We start from the raw sequence: 18688 nt of genomic DNA on the forward strand, positions 1-18688 counted from the left end.
GTTAGTTACTCATAGGTGCGAATGCTTCCGATTTTTCACCCTTATTAAAATCTTCCGGTCGGAAATCAGTTTCTTCCGATTTGACGTATCTTCATAGAAAAATCCCTAAATGTCCTCGTATTGTGCTTTGTTTGAATAGAAAATCCCGAAAGCAAAAATACTCTTCCAGTCCTTACAATTTCAGGCTGAATTCAGTTTCTCAAGAAAAATATGAGAAATGAAGATTTCAAGTACGAAAAATCTGTAATTGTAGCCAAATATGATGCCAAAAGCATGCAAAGTGGCCAATTATTGCTAAAAAAAAATCGGGACGGCAAAAAATTCGTGCTGGAAAAACGGAATTTATATATGGTCACCCATTGAAATTTTAAACAGTCCCCGGGTTTTCCCTTTTTATTTGTATGACGTATTTTCTTTGATGGGAATGTGCCATCACGTGATAAACTACAGAGTTTTCAAGTCTGTGAGAGAACTGGCACCTATGGTTACTGTACAATGAATAGTCCAAGATCATGAAGTAGTGAATATAAAAAAAAAAAATTTCTACCCGGACAAGTTTTTATTGAATACGCTACTTGTTGAACTCTGAAAGTAAGCAAAAGAAAAATTAATAAACCAAATGGTTCACATACACCCCTCAAAAACCTGAAAAATGATGCAATTTCTACTTTGGCAAAATCATTAATTGCAATTTACTAAATTTGTACTATTTGGCAATATATTGATGATTCCCTCCTAAATTAAAATTAATTAAACAAATTTTGTTGATAGGATTTGGTAAAAAAGTAAAACACAAACCAGAAAGTAGGAAAAAATCTAGAAAGTAGGACGTTTCCAAAAAAGTAGGTCCCCGGTCTTCATGTTTCATATAGTGTCATCATCCCTATAAAAAACAAGAAATTATTGAATATTTAGTAATGCCCTTGTTACCTCCGTCTTCAATCCTCAATAAAGAGTGGGCAAGCATCACCTTATGGTGATTTTTTTTTTTTTTTTGCATATGAAGCTATATATTTAACCAATTTATATTTATAAACCAAACACTTTAAATCTATTTTAATCATTTGTCAAATGTGTTATTATATCTTGTTGCAGGAGCTATGTCAGGTTTTTAGAGAACCCCTTAGTAATGTTGAGCACACTCCAGACAAGCCTAGCCAGAAAGTTCTGAGTTTGCAGTCCTTAGTCGAAGAGTTCGTCAACTCTTGCTGTTATCATCTGTGGTATAGTATAGTCAGTTAAGTTTTTCGAAATGCAATCTTTTGAAGGAAAAAAAAAAGAAGTGAAAACATGAGAATTTTCTTCAAGACTTGAATGTCTTAAGATGAGTAAAGCTATTATCGCGCGAGAAAATTGTTCGAACAGACTATGTAAATTATCATATAAGATCATTTTCTTGATTACATTGGTAACCTAATATTGTTACTTTTTTGCTTCTCATTGTCTTTCGCGCGATAAAATTTATATATTTTTTTTCAAATTTGTTTAGTTTAAATAATGTAGTTTATTTCCACTTCAAATAGTGAAAAACATGCAATTATAAATTTTTTTCCTTTATATGTTCAAGAAAATTATTTGAATTTCTTTTATTTTGAAGTTGAATCTCACAATTTCAAAACCAATACTTATAATTAATCTTTCTTTTGGGTATTGTGAATTTCTGACAGCCAAAGTCAATATGTCACAAAATGATATATGTATATATATATATCCAAAATATTCCATCAAGTTCTCTCTCAATTCATGTTTCCATTTATTACTATTTTCATTGATCATCATGAATATGTTATTATATAGCTTTGATTTGAAGGAGTAACATGCTGATGCACTTTCTTGTATGATATAAGAGATATTTTCTTAAAGGAAAAAAATACTGGTGGTTCTATATTAATTATGCTCTCTATTATTTTAACTTATGTTTTGTTCTAGTCCAATATGTCTCTCTTTATACCCATTGCAATGAAATAATAATTAACTTTGTATGATATTGTATTTATGTATTCATGTTTTGTATTTGTATCAGGAATAAAATTATTTTTATGATTCTCTAAATTAGAATTATTTACTTAAGGTATTTAAAAAAAATTCTGGATGGTGTTGCTAATTTTGGAATTACTAACATCTTTTATTTTTCCTATAATTTAGTTTGAGGAATTTCATTGCCTATGATGTCTGACAATTTTGTTTATTGCGATATAAACATTTCCCCCCTTGACTTATATTGTTTGGTTGTTGTATATATTATGGAGTAATATGTTTTCTGGAATATTCTCCCAGAAAAATCTGATATTTTCCATCACCCAAACTCAGAAATTTTTCTGATTTTTTTAAATCAAAAAATACTGATGAAAGTAGTACAGTGAAACTTTGATAAAACGATACTCTACTGACCGAGAAAAAATATTGTTGTAGAGGGATTATCATTATATGGGAACATCAGATTTCATCAAATTTGCGCTGTTATCTTTTCTAAGTCATAGGGCTTCCACTCAAAAAATCAGACAAAGCAGGACTAAAAAGTAGGATAGGGAAGGGATGGGGGAATCCCTTAGATAACATAATCATAGCATAATAATAATAAAAAATATTTTTATTTTAAAAAAGTTTTTAAATTAATTTTTTTGTTTCCATAGCACTATTTCAGTATCCTATAAGATTGACTCAAGCCAAAGCAAAATGACTTGGTAACGGTTGCGGTAGCCCAGGTCGATAAGATACTCTCCTAAAGTACCAAAGGATGTTTAGAGGTGTCGCGAGTTTGATACCCGGTTCGTCCTTGTCAGAAAAATTTCCTGAACAGGGGTACAACAAAAATGGTGACCTGACCACAGAAAAAATTGCTATCGCAGGGAGTTCCCATCTTGGGGTTAGTGCACCAACCCCTCGACGAGTATAAAAAACAAGTTTTTTGTGCCGTTCAGAATTGGCAATAAATTGTAGGTCCCAGTCTAATTAGCCCTTGTGTGCAGAAAATGATCAAATGACCTGGTAACAAAAACAATTTTTGACCAAAACAGTGTACTAGCAACCACAGAGAATTATTTTCTGTTGCTCCTTATAATATACATTACATCCTTTTCTTTTAAGTCTTCCACGGTCCAGCCTGTCAGCTCTCTTTAACAATGCACAGCAAATTATGAAGACGTACGTTTTTTCAAGAATAACGCTCCTTCCAGACTACTTTCAAAAGCACAGTGCAAAATGTGTAAATTACAAGATCCACTGTAAATAGGACAAGGTGAACCAGATGGTTTTAATGTCATCATTTTTTTTAAAGGGATTTGTTTACATTTTACTGATCAACATACCTGTGTAATCATTTTTGACAAATTAGGCACTTTCATTTCTAGCTCTTTGCTGAGCGTTATAAATATTGTTTATGCCTCTTCATGCCGTAAAAATACAGAAAACGCTTGAATGCTATTGGGTAGCATCAGAATTACCCAACCTAGAATAGGCATATGTATCAAACTGCTTTGTTATGCAAACTATTGTCACCTATACACCAAATATGCACCATAAGCTTGAATGATGAATGTTAATTACTAAGACCATGAAATGGTAAATACAAAATTATTTTTCCCATTGAGACAGAATTTTTTAATGACTACTCTACTTGTTGAACCCTCAAACTAAGCAAATGAAAAAATAATAAACCAAATGATCCACATACACCCCCGAAATAACTTTGAAAATGATACAATTTCTGCTTCAGCAGAATCATTTAATTGCAATCTACAACATTTGTAATATGTATTTGGCAATATATTGATGATTTACTGCTTAATTAAAAACCGATTACATGAATTTCATTGATAGGATTTGGTAAAAAAAAAATAGGAAAAGTAGGGCGAGTGGGAACATTTCCATCATTATCAACCTTGTTAGGCCTCTTTCACACGAGCACTAAAGATGCGGGCGAAACACCCTCATCTTTAGTTTGAAATTCTTGCATAAACTCTTTTTTTCGCAATTTTTGTAATTATTTTTCTCCTTCACCCCTGATTCAGAGTGCTCGTAGGCAGCCTAGAGCCATTCTTTGGTGGTTTAATTTAGAGCCCCATAGAATATGGGTATAAAGATGCCTTCAGTTCGATCCTCACAAGTAGTCGATGGGAGAAAATAAATTTAATCTTAAAAGATTTTGAAAAAAAAATTCTAAGATCTATCTTTTTGGAAAATATGAAAGAAAAATTCCAAAAACATCCAGTGATGTTCCAAAAAAAAAAAAATCAGGAGATATCAAAGACTTTGCAAAGTAGAAGAAAGGGGAGGGGTAGAGACTTTTAAAATGTCTGTGCTTGGAAATATTCACATCACAATTCTGTAAGATGGGATTGCACTAAAAATTTTATTATAATTTTACAAACACAACCAATAAGCTGATCGGTTGCATTTGTTCGAATGTAAATTTATTGGTTGCTTTTTCAAGTTTTATAAAATAAATTTCATAAACCTTTTAGAGTGAAATCTCATTATTAGATAAGTCACTTCTGAAATGTAAAATTTCAATTTTTTTTTTAATTTATAGACTCAATATCGAGTAAAATATACTTGTAGGTATATCGGGGGCACCCAAACTATTCAAGTGCTTAGGGCTTTCAAACGTCTTAATCCGGCCCTGAGTGAACGCCGTACGTGGATAACATTGTTTAATAAAAGTATTTAGTTTTAAAAGTTTAAAAAAATTAAACGATTAAAAATTTTAAAAATAAAAAAAATATCTTTAAATAATTTTAAATATTTTAAAAAAATTAAAAATTTTTAATTAAATTTAAAAGTTATTAAAGTATGTAGTCAATTGAATATTCGGAATGAATTAAAGAACAGCTTATAATTTTGGTCCCATCAGTGGCCATTGTTGACAGGTTTTATTGTATAAAATTGTAAAGTATGGACAAGAGGCAGTTAAAGTTGCTATATCTGCTTTACCTCAGAAGGAAACGGAGGGATAGACGTATGTGGGTACATCCTATTGATGAACAGGGACCTTCATATGGTATTTTTAAGGGTATTTATGGCAAATAATTAAAATTCCGTGCAAAATCATCTTTAAAAAGCAGCCAAAGATGCAGACAAATTCGACCCGCATCCGCATCGTGTGAATAGCTCCAAATAACCCAATGTACAAAACTTGTTTGTGCGGATGCAGAGCCCTCAGTTAGGTTTCTACACATGTGGACGACGTCCGGATCCACATGAACACTTCTAAGTTGCGGGCGAATTTTGCCTTGTCTGAAAGGCTCCATATATACCAATTGAAACTTCTTCTGGACCCGCATCTGCTCTGTGTGAAAGGGGCCTTATTTTTTAGGTATTTTTCAGAAGAAATTTTTTTTTCTCTCTACAATACAGTCTTTATTTTTAGCAGAGTAGCTATAATTGTAAGTCAATCAATGTTGAATGACTCAAGTCCCAAACAATTCTAGTTTTTTACATCAAAATTTCAATTTAAAATTAAAGATCTTAAAGCAGTCAGATTCTGGAACTGTACTACAAGATATTTCGTTTGCAAAGTTGTGTTTAGTATGATTTGCACTTTCTGAAAGTAAACAAAGTTCAGGGACTATTCAAGCACTTTTCCAGGCAATATTTAATAACTTGAGGGCATTCATATTGCAGTTGATAAGTCAGATTTTTTAATTTATATTCACCATTTACTGATTTTTAATTTAGAGTTTGAAATACTAATTTATGAAAGATTATATATATATATATATATATATATATATATATATATATATATATATATAATTTGAAAACAATTATGGTTCCCATTTCAACTTGTAGACAGTATTAAGTTCTTAAGATCTTGCTTTAAAAAGAAAAAAAAATCATTGTAGTATAACATGACAGTAAAGAGGAAACCATTTTATCTTTGAAACAATATCGAAATTTGTCTGATAAAATTATCAGAATGCATGTAATATATGTGGAGTAACCATATGACTCTTATTCCCTGGGACATTCCCATCTTTCCATGCAATTTTTGCCAACCCAACTTTTTTCTCAAAATGTTCCGTTATTTCCCATATTTTAAACAAACCCGATTAGAATTTTTACTCATCACTAAAATTAAGTATTAAAATTATTTTCCTAGTCCTATAAATTAGATAATGATAATTATGATTTTAAATATGAATATTCATCTGATGCTTATTTGTCATGTTAACAATTTTTTTCCATTAAGATTACTGTTTCAATGCAATGGTGCATTGAGCCTTTAGTGAATTTTTGTAATAATTAGCGACTTTGCTCACCTTTCGCATAATTTTTGGTGACAATTGGTGATTTTGCTGTATTTTAATCAGAGATGAAATTCTGAATTTCCATCAATTTCTGTAAATATTTATGGTATTGGAGTCATTTCTTGTATTTATTCTGAATGGACACTGGAATTATTTTTTGCATTTACTCTGAATTTGCATGATTTTTAATTTTCTGGATTTTCGATTCTCTCTCCCCCTTCCCCACAGAATATATATATTCGACCAATATGATATTCGGGGCCCAAAATTGTCAAGATGTCCCTGGCCCTCTCTATTATTTCTGCACCGGGCTCCGCGTCCGAATTCCTCATGATTGAGCAGGGGTGTTAAAAGGTAATCTTTATTTTTGGAATTCTAATCTCATTTGGAAGATTTGAGGATCTCTGCTTCAAAGTATCAAAATTTGTCCAGATTTTAGAGATTCTCCGAACTTGTTTTTCTTTGTTTGATGGATGCGCAACTTTTATTTCAATGAACAGTGCACAACAATATGTAATTGTCAAATGTTCTGCTAGTACACAAGTACAGAATTGGATAACAGCAGGACAAATGCAAGTGGAAGGGAAAAAAAGTGAATCATTCAAAGACACCGGATCCACTAATGGAAGGTCTTTATTCCGTATGTATGTACATGTCAGCATACTTATGATTACAAAAATAAGGATTATCAAGTGTATAGAGTTGTAACATTTCACATAATTACCAGAATTCATGTGAACCTTTCTTTTTCTTGTTTACTTACAGAAAAAAACCTTTATTTTTGTTCTAATTTATTCTCTTGTATATAAACCATTAAAAAATATACACACATTTAAAAACAAAAAAAAATAATAATCATGTCGTAGACGAGAGGAATGTGACAGCTCCGACTAAGTAACGTCGTGCAATAAGTATCATAATAAGTGGACGGCGGGGGAACATTGACGAAAAACATCACTCGTCAAAGGCGATAAGTATAAGTATTACGAGAAGGGAAAAAAAGGCATTTTGGCTACATGAAGGCACTTCTTTCAAATCTTCTCAGCTCGACAATTCCAATGTTCAACGTGGAATCGCTGGAGACTTGAAAATATGGTCCTCTTTTTTTTTTTCAATCGAGGTTTTTCAGTCCTGGCGCTTTGTTCCTTTCTTAAAAACACTTTATGCTCTACCCTCTGCGTTCTGGATCCTTTGCTCCCACTGTGCTATCAAATTATTACGCCGAGGACCAGCAACCTGCCATAACAAGATGTAGTGAAATTAGTAAACTTTATCATGTTCTTACATAAGCATGAAAGAGAATACAATACATATCGACCTTCTCTACAGAGAAGGGAAGATTCCAAAATACATTTGTTTCATCCAATTGGTTTTTTTTTATAATTAAAATGACCATCATGGGTGTAAAGATAAAATTTAGTGTAATCTTTGATTTCGTTAAAACAGTTTCATTGAATTAATGTAATAAATACACAATATTCATCTTCCAAATTTGTCTTGTTCAAGTATTTTTTTCCATGAAATACATTGTTTCTGTTATTTATTGCTCTCTAATATCGCTAAACCATAAATGGACCTTGTAAACATTCCTTTGGGGTATTTCTAGTGAATTTGTAAATGCAAGAAAATGTGTTTTGTGAGTGACGTATTCATGTTGTCAAAGTTACACTTATTTTGTGTTATACTGGTGCTATCATCTGGTGCTATCACCCATTTTGAAATGAAAATTGCGAATGCTGGAATTTTCCTGTTATGGTGTGGAAGGTCTAGCTGCTTAGACTTTGGAGAGACGTTGTCAAAGTTGGAAAAGCAACTTTAGCCACTCACCAATCACATTCAAACTTGGGATCCTTATGATGACGATAATAGCACAGTGCTCATTCACTGTACTCTGCAGTGACCTTGCATTTTCTACCATTGGCAATATTTCAGTGATAATTTGTAGCTTTGCTGAGAGACAGTTTACAACTTTTTTTAGCAATGACTGGTTTTTATCGTATTTTCCTCAGTCATATAGGGTAGGGCTGGACAAATGCCTGTTGCCAGGTCGCTATGGTGACTAAAAAATTTATATTGCTGCCTAAAATTTTCTTTGTGTAGTTACTCTATTGCCGGCTAAGAGCAGCATATCTGCCAACATGAGAGGGTCAGTCAACTATGCCCTGAAAAAGTTAAAAAGAAGCATTATTTTGGACCCTCGCCATTTCTTCGGGTAAAAAACCTTTTGCCATCTAAATTTTTTTTGTCATCTAGATTTTTTTTTTGCGATTTGTCCAGCCCAAGATAAGGTGTCATTCTCTGTCTAAAAAAAAACGGCTTAACCCCTTTAGGTACAGGCTTTTAGCAACAAATTTGGATGATTTATATTTGAAGTATGGGCAAAATTTAAACCTGGTTTTCTTGTTCCCATTTCAGCGAACAATATACATGTAGGAGGAAGGGAATGTAAAAACTAAATAAGGAGTATAGAAACAAGTGGGAGGGGAAAAAAATTTTGTTCTAAGGGTTACAATGAAGCTTCGCAATGGTGAGAAAAAAGGTAAAAGAAACAGAGCAAATTTCTTCCATTTGCAAGGTATCTCATCCTTCATCATTAAGATGTTAATTCATGGGCTAACACACGAACCGAAGGCCAAATATGCATTATCGGGGGGGGGGGGGTACAAGTGTAATAATTAGATATGGCACTTCAAAATTATAGTATCTTATGTAGGCTTGGCCAGGCAAATCTATTACCTGACATGCCAGGGGCATGTAAAAATTTTGTCCACATGCCCAACATAGTAGATAAAAAATTTAAACACCCCCTTTTTTTTTTTTAATGTAATCGTGGACGTTGATGCAGTGTTCGTACACACGTGCGAAATTCCACAGGAATGCTTTCTTTGGCAGCAATGATGCAAATGTGTAGCCAAGATATTTTGATCTATTTTTACACCCGGTGTGGTCATGGGCCCTCATATTCCAGCTGGGCTCTGCAGGCTGTAATTTTTGGTTGGTTCTCAGGCTTTTTCAGATATCTGTAAAATTTCTCAGTTTCAACTCTTTCAGTTGAAGACGTGTAAGGTTTTTAAGAATGACTCGAAAGAGTGTCATATCTTTCGAGACTACTTTCAAAAGCACAGGGCAAAATTTATAAACTACAAGGTGCAATGTGAATAAGTCAAGATGAAACGGATGGTTTTACTGCGTTGTCCATCCTTATTTTAAAGGGATCTATCTACATTTTACTGTTTAATGCTAGTGTCATCGTTTTTGACAAATGAAGCACTTTCATTTCTATCTCTTTGCTGAGCATTCTAAATATTGTTGGATGCCCTGAAAAATACAGAGGACAATGCTATTTGGTAGCATCAGAATCACCAACCTAGAATAGGCCTATGTATCAAACTGCTTTGTTATGCAAAGTGTTGACACATGCAAATATGCACCATAAGCTTGAATGATGAATGTTAATTACTGTCCAAGACCATGAAATGGTAAATACAAAATTATTTTTCCCATCCAGACAGAAGTTTTTAATGAATACTCTATTCGTTGAACCCTCAAACTAAGCAAATGAAAAATTAATAAACCAAATGAAAAATTAATAAACCAAATGGTCCACACACCCCCAAATATAACCTGAAAAACAATAAAATTTCTGCTCATTAATTGAAATCTACTACATTTGTATTATTTGGTAATAATATTGATTCCCTTCTCTCTCTCAATCAAAATCAATTACATGAATTTTGTTGATAGGATTTGGTGCTAAGTAGGACAACTGGGAGCCCTGAGGTTATGAAATTTTCCTCCTAATATTTTTTTTCACCGGTTCGAGAAAATGTTTCAGCAAACATTTCTGCAATGCGAAAAAGGTTGAACACTGAACTAAATCGTACAAGGCCGAAGCTTTTAGTGCCAATAGGTAATTTTATCCATTGCTTTTTCACAATTCGCGAATGTAATGCCATTAAAAAAAATTTGGAGATGCCCAGGTTCTTATCCTAAGCCAAATTTTACTGGCAAACCGTTGATCCTAGAGGCATACTTCTAGTTAGAAATTTTTTCCAAACAACGTGTAGAAGTCAGGTACGTCATTCATGTTGCAAGTGGTGCATAGTTATAAAAATAAAAATCAATTTTTTATACCAGCATCCTGTCCTGAAAAACCCAATTAGAAAATTAGTGCCCTCTCCCTTGAGGTGTAAAAAAACACCACATTTCTAAATGCACTATTCAGTGAAGTATTTGAATTCGAAATTGGAGGAAAATTGGGAAAGAACATATAAATAGTGGAAAAAGAAGCTTCGTCAGTTTTTACCGTTCTTTTCCAAAAATTTTAAATTCAAATATCCCATCGAATATTGCATTTATAAATGTGGAGTTTTTGTTTGTTTGCCACAGGAGAGGGTAACAACTTCCTAATTGAGTTTTTGAGCACACAGTGTCCGTATAAAAAGTTATTTTCTTCTAAGTTTTAATAACTACAACTACAGGAGAGTTGTACAGTTATTAAAACTGTATGACTATTACAGTCAAAAAACTGTACACTCTAGGAGAGTTGTACAGTTTTTTGATACCACGTTATTTTGATACTTTTTCTAATTGGAAATATGCCTCTAGGATCAACGGTTCGCCAGTAAAACGTGGCCTAAAGACATTCCTTACTACCCTGCATATTTATCACTTTCGGCGTAAAATACTAATTCGGGCATCGGTTATTTCAAGTTAGCTGTAATGTTCTGTAATGTTTTGGTCTTGCCCAGGTAGGTTGGTGCTTTCAGCCCATTAAGAAGACCGCCCAAAATAACAAAATAAAGTTGATTGAAGAAGCAATGAGCTTCTAAATCGTTTTTGGGTGAATGACAAGTGAAAACTTACATCTGAATCGATAGGCTGACCATTCTGAAAATCATGAGCACTTTTTGGAATTGCGTCGTATTCATCTCCGTTTTCTGTAGCTTTACCGGAATGAAGCATCCTAAGAAAAGAAATTCGAAATATCAGAATATGTAAATTTCTTTGGCGTAGGGTTGCTAGATTCCGAAAACCAAAATACAGCACAAATACAAAGCATAGATAAGTGGATCCAATACAAAGATGAAATTTTTACAAAGAAAATCTATGGGAAATCGAAACGCAGTCTCCTCGCGATTTGGGAGAATACGCTAACCACGCTACGCAACAGAAGCTTTCCTTCCCTAGCATCATAAGAAATTATTCGAAAATGAAATAGAATTTCGAAATGGAAAAAAATTACTAACTTGAGTTCTTCTTCTCTCATCTTCATCTCGATGATCTCCTGCTGGATCTTGGATTCGACGGACACGGTCCTTTTCAGTTTACCCGGATCGGGGATGACGCTTCGAACGATCACGTCGTCTGGCGATCGAGGACTGCTGAAAGGTCCGTTCCTCGGAGCCGAGAAAGTGGTCTCTTTGCCTCTGCTGGCGATGAACTTTTGCATGCTGATGCCCTTGTTGGTCGGGGAAAGAACATTGCGTGGCATCGAGTAACCGGAATAGTTGGATCCTGTCGGAGATGGGCTCGATCTCGGGTAGCCTCCGTTTTCTGGGGAAATGTGGCCGTTCGAAAACGTCGTACCGTTTGTGTGGTTGAGCGAGTTTCCTGCAGAGAAGGAAAAAAAAAACCAAACGGAATTTCAGTGATAAATTAGTGCAAGATTCAGTTTAGTGTGTCGAGGGGGTCACGGCTCAAGCGGATGCGGATGATATAATTATCACGGCAGCCACCACAGCCGTAGAACGCACAGATAAACTCGCAGAACAGACCCTGGCCATACTGATGGATTGGCTGACTAACCACAAGTTGCCGCTATCCCACAAGAAGACAACGTTTCTCTGAGTTTCCAACAAACGACCGCTCACAATCAGGCTCAACGGGATCTCCCTCAAGCGGACCAAGATCCTAAAATATTTGGGACTCAACATTGACATGGACCTCAAATGCGAGCCGCACCTGGCAGCACAGAAGGTGAAAATGGCCGTGGTGCTACAGAGGTTGAGAACTGCGGGCACCCAATGGGGCCTCCCAATAGGAAATGAGATGAACTCTCTATCAAACCTTAGCAGAACGCATAATCACCTACGGCGCAGCAATATGGTTCTCAAGACCCAGGGTCCAATTAGGGAACAAACTTGACTCTATCTAGAGGCTCCATCTCTTGCATTCAGCTGGAGCCTACAGAACGACTCCCACCAACGCGTTGAAGATCATTCTAGGAATACCACCGCTCCGACTGAGACTCAAGTACGAAGCAAGAGTGACCAGGCTGCTGATGCTGCGCAGAGCCGTAGTCGTGGAAGAAGAGACGTTTCAACCGGATCGGTTCGAGAACCACTGTGTCGGTTGGTCAACCCATCCATCCAAGACACTACCTACTACCTAGATACCAGGTGCAGTTAAGCGAAACTGACTCCACACCGCAGGAAATATACTATACGGACGGCTCCAAGGTGGAGTGCTCGACAGAAGCGGCCTATATACGGACAGCACAACAGACCATTCTCACGAATTGGAAATGCAAGCTGAGCAACTAACGTTGCATCAAGCTCTTAAAAGGATGCAGCCACACTAAAAATGCCAACACATATCAGGTCAGACAGTTTCTCAAGTCTGATGGCAATAAAGAACTTGACTAAACACAGAAAAGCCAGAGAGTTGCTCCACAGACACTCTCACATTCGTTTGTCTTGGATCAAAGCTCACGCGCGGGACTGTGGGGCAATTAGGAGGCCGACAGATGTGCTAAGGTTTAGTTTAGTGTGTCGGTTGATTTATAAAACCAAATGACAGTGCTTTGAAACATATAGCGTTGAATTTAGTATGTGGATACGCAGTGGTAATTTTTGTCGAGACAGTGCGGCTGGCCAGAATAGATGCCTCAAAGAGCGTCTTCAAGTCGAGAGTGTGATGCAGAGCTGAGAATATTGATGGGACCTTTGATGGGTCGGCGGTTAGAAGTAATCTAACTTTATCTGATTTGCGCAGTCGTTGTTTCAAAAAAGAACCAAGAGAGTCGAAAGTTTGAAGTGCAGAGATCAGGGTTTCCTAAACTTTTCTTGAAGACAGCCCCTAACTTCACTCAATTCCACCTTTTGTTCACTTAGCCCCTTATAAAGCCCGGCTGTGCTAAAGCCTAGCCACCCTCCCCCTTCCCTGCTCCGAGGAGCACAGTTTGAGAAACCATTGGCGTAATCTATTCAGAAGCTATAAGAGGTTGATTGAGGTTACTATTGAGAGAGAGAAAAAAAATTCTGAAAGAATATGTGGCCGTCTTTCAAACAATTAAAACATGTTTTCTTTGACGCTCGCCGCATCTGCGTATTCTCAGAAACAAGCAATAAGCAAACCACTTAAGCGTCCTCTTTAAATGGTTATCAGCCAGCTCAATGGCTATTTTCGCGCGTAAATGTAAAACCACCCCAAAATTTATGGCTTTCGCGGTTACAACAACTGTTTCGGCAACGTGTTTTCACTGCATACAAAAAAAACACGCGCATTTGATGCATGTAAATGTGGTTTTTAAAAAGACCGAGTTCGAGTCGAAGTGAAAACGTCGAACGATTGAAGTTTTGCGTCGAATAAATGAGATATTTTAACATTAAAATGTATAGGAACCAATTGCAACCGAAGCACATTAGCTAATACGACCGTGCGTCGTATGAATGTCAAAGTCGTCTAACCGAGAGACGTATAAACGAGGTCTATTGAGTCTTATTAAAGCGTCTTTTATGAAACAGCTAATCGAAACGGGATTTTATTTGTTTTGCATAAAGAAATGTTTTTTGTTTGTACGTCACGTATCTCTGGTGAGAACGATTAGGGAAACCTATAGAGGGTGTTTCAAAAAGGGCTCCCTAACTTCGAAACAGTAACAGAAAGAAAGATGAAGAAAGTGACCGGTGGGCACACAAGCATGGGGATATAAAATTCGCCGGTTCACAAAATTAGTTACCATTTTGGCCAGGTCATACCCAGGATTGACCTTTGAAGGGAGCACAAAAATTTTCTTCCCGTGAAATTTTGAGTTATCGCACTCCAAAAAGAATATAAATTAACAGAAATTTGTGAATTGATATTTTCTCTCGATATTTTAATTTTTTCACCAAAATATTTATATTTCTTCCAATTTATGGTTGACTTGGGGAAAGGAAGCACGAGCCTCCCGAGCACCCCCCTTCGTGCGCTCCTGATAATAGATGGCACGAAAGTGTTGGTGCAATGGCTTTTAAACAATCCCTTATGCAAGCACTAATCAAACCACATTGTGAAAGATATTTAACCCTTTGACTACGACTTTAAAAAAAGTGACCAGTTTTCTGTGAAAATATATGAACAAAATAGCTTTTTGTTTTTTTTAATTTTGTTTTTTTAAGTTTGTTTTTTTGCTTTTTAATTTAACATTTGGATTTTTTTTTTCGATTAGTAGTGAAAGGGTTAAAGCTACTTTGTGTAATGTCTCTGCTACAATGAATGCGATGCCGCATAGAGAAGAGAATTGTTCGGGTGCGGTGTTTGAGAACTCTTAATGTATTAACCTCATCTCCGGATGCTGAAATCATTCTTTTCCTTGTTTTGACCGCTCATTCAACATCATAGGGAGTACCTCCAAAATTCATGCTTTTCTTCGTGACTAAGTATATTTTTGTGCATCGTGGCCTAGGATCCATTCAACAATGAAATTGTCGTGGAAAAACGACAATTTGTAGAACGATACGTCTACAACCCCATGTATGCTTGAGTGCAGGATGTTATCTCCTCCATACGGTGTGCAGTTTTATGCATTCGGGGTTTGTTCTTGGATGTCATGTTGAAGATGTTATAAGTGGAATTTGGGACGAATGCAACGAATATTTTCTGCACACAGATAGGGGCAGTTATGGAATACGTTTCCAAAATACATCAAGTACTTTCCAATACATGACGTTCGTTTTTTCGCAAGGCATTAATAGGATAAATAAGGCTGGGCTCTTACCATTCTGAAAGGTTGGAGACAGGCATTCTGGCGACAGATCCACCGTCTTCAATTTGGTGACTTTGGAGTCGGTCCGTTCCGTGGATATCGTCTGGATATGACCGGACTCGCGTAGCGCCATCTCCCTCTGAGTCTGCTCTTCGATTTCGTGTTGGATTTTAGCGGTTGCCAGAAGCCTGGATGTCTCGGCGTTGGAAATTTTGCCGAATACTTTCGCTTGAGAGGACTTCACCTGGCTGGGCTTGACGTAACTGTCATCCTCGCGAGGCGGAAGGCCCTTCTGCTTTCGCAGTTCCTCTTCTCTGTCTTTAGCCTGCCTTATCTCTTTCTCCACGGGCGATTCCTTGCGGTTGTATTTGCTCTCGTCCTTGGCCTGCTGGGCCACGGCCCTGTGACCGAACACGCTGCTGACGCGATATCCCGGGGTGCTGATTTTGGCCGTGCTGTTAGACAGGCCGTATCCGACCGGAGAAGCCGCTTTTGGCAACGGCGACGTTCTCGCTGCCGAGGGCGTCGGGCTCGCGGATGTCTTGGGCTTTTGCGGCTGTGGTGCGGGCGATATCTGGGCCTGTCTCTCCCTCATGATCTTGAGTTCCTCTTCTCTTTCTCTCATCTCGCGTATCTCCATCGCGATCTTCGTCTCGGTGGTACAAGTGCTATAAGGTTGCTCGGTCTTCTGAACCCCGAGGGTGTGGATACGCGTTTTCTTACCGGAGGACGGATCCTTTTTGTCGGTGTCACTGGCGGGGGACACGAGTTCTCGAGTGTCCAGAACAAAGTGGTCGTCGAAAGTTTTCTCTTCGGATTCTCCGTTCTGCGTGAAAGCTGTCTCGCTGGTGGCGATGTCTTCTTCGATGTTGTCGTCAGCCGGTGGGAGGAAATCGGCCAGAGGTCTGTAGGGGTCATCTTCGCCGACGCCGTTCATCAGGATGCCCTCGGCGCTCTTCTCGACCTCCGGGGTTGTCTCGAGAACGACGGCTTCGTTGGGTTCGTGGTCTTTCAGCTGAGAGCCGTCTTCTAGGCTGTCAGTGAGATCCGCGTGGTCTGAGAGCGACGGTTGCTCTTCGACTTCTTCTACAGCCACTTCTTCCGTCTTGCAGACGTTTTCCTCTGTGGCCACGGGTTCTTCAACGGGTGCCTTTTCGATTTCTTCCGTTTCCTCGGTTTTGAGAAGTGACTCTTCGGCTTCGATCCTTCGTTCGAGCTCTTCAAAGTCGTCTTGAGAATCTTCACTTTGTTGCGGTACTTCGGCGGTTGTAGTTGCCAAGACGGTTTCTTCCGTTTTTGTTTCGACGAGCACGGTTTCAGTAACGACCAGCGTTTGTTCTAACGTGGTGGATGAACATATTGTTTCGCTTTCTGTCGTCGTCACTACTTCTGTTTGCTTTTGCTCTACGGCGGATTCTGTTTCCAGTATTCCGTTCTCCTCCTTTTCTTTGGATACTACTACTACTTCTTTAGCATCTTTGTTCTCGGTGTCTTCGGCGTCGGTTTTGATGTCAGATGGTTTCATGTCTTCAGCTTCTTCGGATGCTACTGCTGCTACTTGCACGGTTTCCTTCACACCCTCCGTTGTTGGTTTCTCGATTTTACCCTCGATCTCGTTTTCGAAAGGTTCGTGGTTGGTGACGCCATTTGCGATCTTGTGGGCTTCTCCGTTCACGACGGGTGTTTTAGATTCTTCTCGTTCCTCGCTTTTTGGTGATTCTTCCAGACCCGCTGGTTCCTCATTTGCCATCATCTTACTTTCCCAGAGCTGTATGATTTCTTCTTTTCTTTCCAAAATCGAAGATCTGTCTACGACGGCTATAAGAAAAGAAAGATAAATGATAAGCACGTGTTCGTGTGAAGCACGATAAAGAATAAAGATTTTCGACCATTAGATTATAATAAAAAAAAATTCCTAAAATAATGGATATTTTTTAGCCCCTGCAAGGCCAATATTTGGCTCACAATTCATCCGGTCTGTAATTATTAATGCGTTCAATGAGATAAAGGCTGTATGAGGTAATTAATTACTACACAGCGATCCATGCTACTAATACTATTACTTAACCGTATATGCGACTCATATATTTCTTTGTGGAATTTATAATGAATTGGTATATATCGAAACGCGTGTTTTGAGTATATGTGAGGCCATAACGTATTGTCAAGGTTATGGGTATTTCGTGTTCTAGCCGCGCTGCCACCTGTCTTCAATGTTTTGAATTTAGGCAAAATTTAGGCAGTTTTCTTTCACGGATCAAGTGTGATGCAGTGAACGGATGACCTGTTCATAGAGACATTTTTCAGGTTGGAATGGAATCCCCCTCCCCCAGTGGTTTTTGTTCATCACTCTGATGAGCCTGGTTTTCGAGAAATGAAGGATGACTGAGATAGGTTTAACGGTATTATGAGACGAGCATCAACGTGATTTATGTATTATTGTTGTGTGAGCTGAGGACAGATCATAAGTTTAGAATACCAATAAAAGTTTAACATTATGAAAACGTTCGAGCCAGGGTTAGTCGGCATTGATTGGCAAAATTAAGTTATAGTTTTTCTGCAAGATCGGTGGATCAATGCGAATCTGGTGCACTTCACCAGCTAAACACGGTAGGCATTAGGGCGATACGTGAGCTGCATCGATACTGCTCTGTTACGGAAATCTGAATCTTATTCGATTCAAACTACCCGGTGATAAACCTTCAGAGCTTCTCTCCTCACCGTTCAAGCACTTCCTTGGGCATAAAACATTCTGCTGCCGTATCCAAAATATATCTCAAAAGACGTTATTGATTGCTCGTATTCAGAAGACTCCAAAAATATATTCGCATTCGACTACTACGAAGCTAAAAAAGAGTTCAAAATTCGTCTGGACGATTGCGCATGTGAGACGATCGGCCAAAACATTTACGGCCGACATTAAAGTGAATTACCGACGCAGTAAAACTGTCATATTATTAGTATTATTATTATTAGAGTATTTTCGTGTATGTGAAGCGTGTGCTCGTTCCTATACGACGAAATTCCATGAAATGCCGTGTGTTTTGTTTTCCCTTCTATTTTCTTTTTTTTACGTTCGGAATAAATTCCTGTATCTGGTAGTGGTTGGAATACGCGTCAGCGATCCGGAAATGTCTTTTAAATCCCCGCGTTTTTTGGTGAAGGCTTTTTTTTTTACCGTAGGCTGAAGACGCAAAGTCTTTTTTTGTTCTCTTGTGAGGCAGAGTATCTCGACTGGTATAATTAATCACTCACGAACAGGGCCGAACAAAGCTATTGCCCAACATGCTCGGGCATGTAAAAATTTTAAACACTTCTGTGTGTTTGTATAAATATTATTTTTTTATTTTATTTTTTTAATCGTTGATGATGGAAATGTTCCTAGACACGTGTGAAATTCCACGGAAATACTTTCTTTGGCAGCAAATACAATACAAATGTTTCGTCAATATATTTTGATCAATTTTCA

The 18688-nt window shown here is 37.3% G+C and overlaps 2 protein-coding genes across 4 annotated transcripts in view; one reads left to right on the top strand and one right to left on the bottom strand.

Annotated features, from left to right (window-relative positions):
* Positions 1 to 2046, top strand: part of LOC149088387 (KICSTOR complex protein SZT2-like) — a 110526-nt gene extending 108480 nt beyond the window's left edge. The window contains exon 63 of one of the 2 annotated variants that reach the window (XM_089247470.1): positions 1096 to 2046. In XM_089247470.1, the coding sequence (XP_089103596.1) occupies positions 1096 to 1242 (147 nt within the window). In that variant the 3' untranslated portion in view covers positions 1243 to 2046. The remainder of the gene's footprint in view (positions 1 to 1095) is intronic. The other variant, XM_089247469.1, reaches the window with a different exon arrangement.
* Positions 2047 to 6863: 4817 nt separating this feature from the next.
* LOC149088388 (uncharacterized) overlaps positions 6864 to 18688 on the bottom strand; it is a 132366-nt gene continuing 120541 nt past the window's right edge. For both annotated transcript variants that reach the window (XM_089247471.1, XM_089247472.1), the window contains 4 exons: positions 15232 to 17037; positions 11498 to 11861; positions 11115 to 11214; positions 6864 to 7484 (listed from right to left, as the gene is read on the bottom strand). In XM_089247471.1, the coding sequence (XP_089103597.1) occupies positions 7410 to 7484; positions 11115 to 11214; positions 11498 to 11861; positions 15232 to 17037 (2345 nt within the window). In that variant the 3' untranslated portion in view covers positions 6864 to 7409. The remainder of the gene's footprint in view (positions 7485 to 11114; positions 11215 to 11497; positions 11862 to 15231; positions 17038 to 18688) is intronic.

This window comes from Pholcus phalangioides, unplaced genomic scaffold (genome assembly GCF_987345545.1).
Source record: "Pholcus phalangioides strain wild (caught in Gottingen) unplaced genomic scaffold, Ppha-v1.0 ptg000003l_1, whole genome shotgun sequence".
NCBI classification, from domain to species: Eukaryota; Metazoa; Arthropoda; class Arachnida; order Araneae; family Pholcidae; genus Pholcus; species Pholcus phalangioides.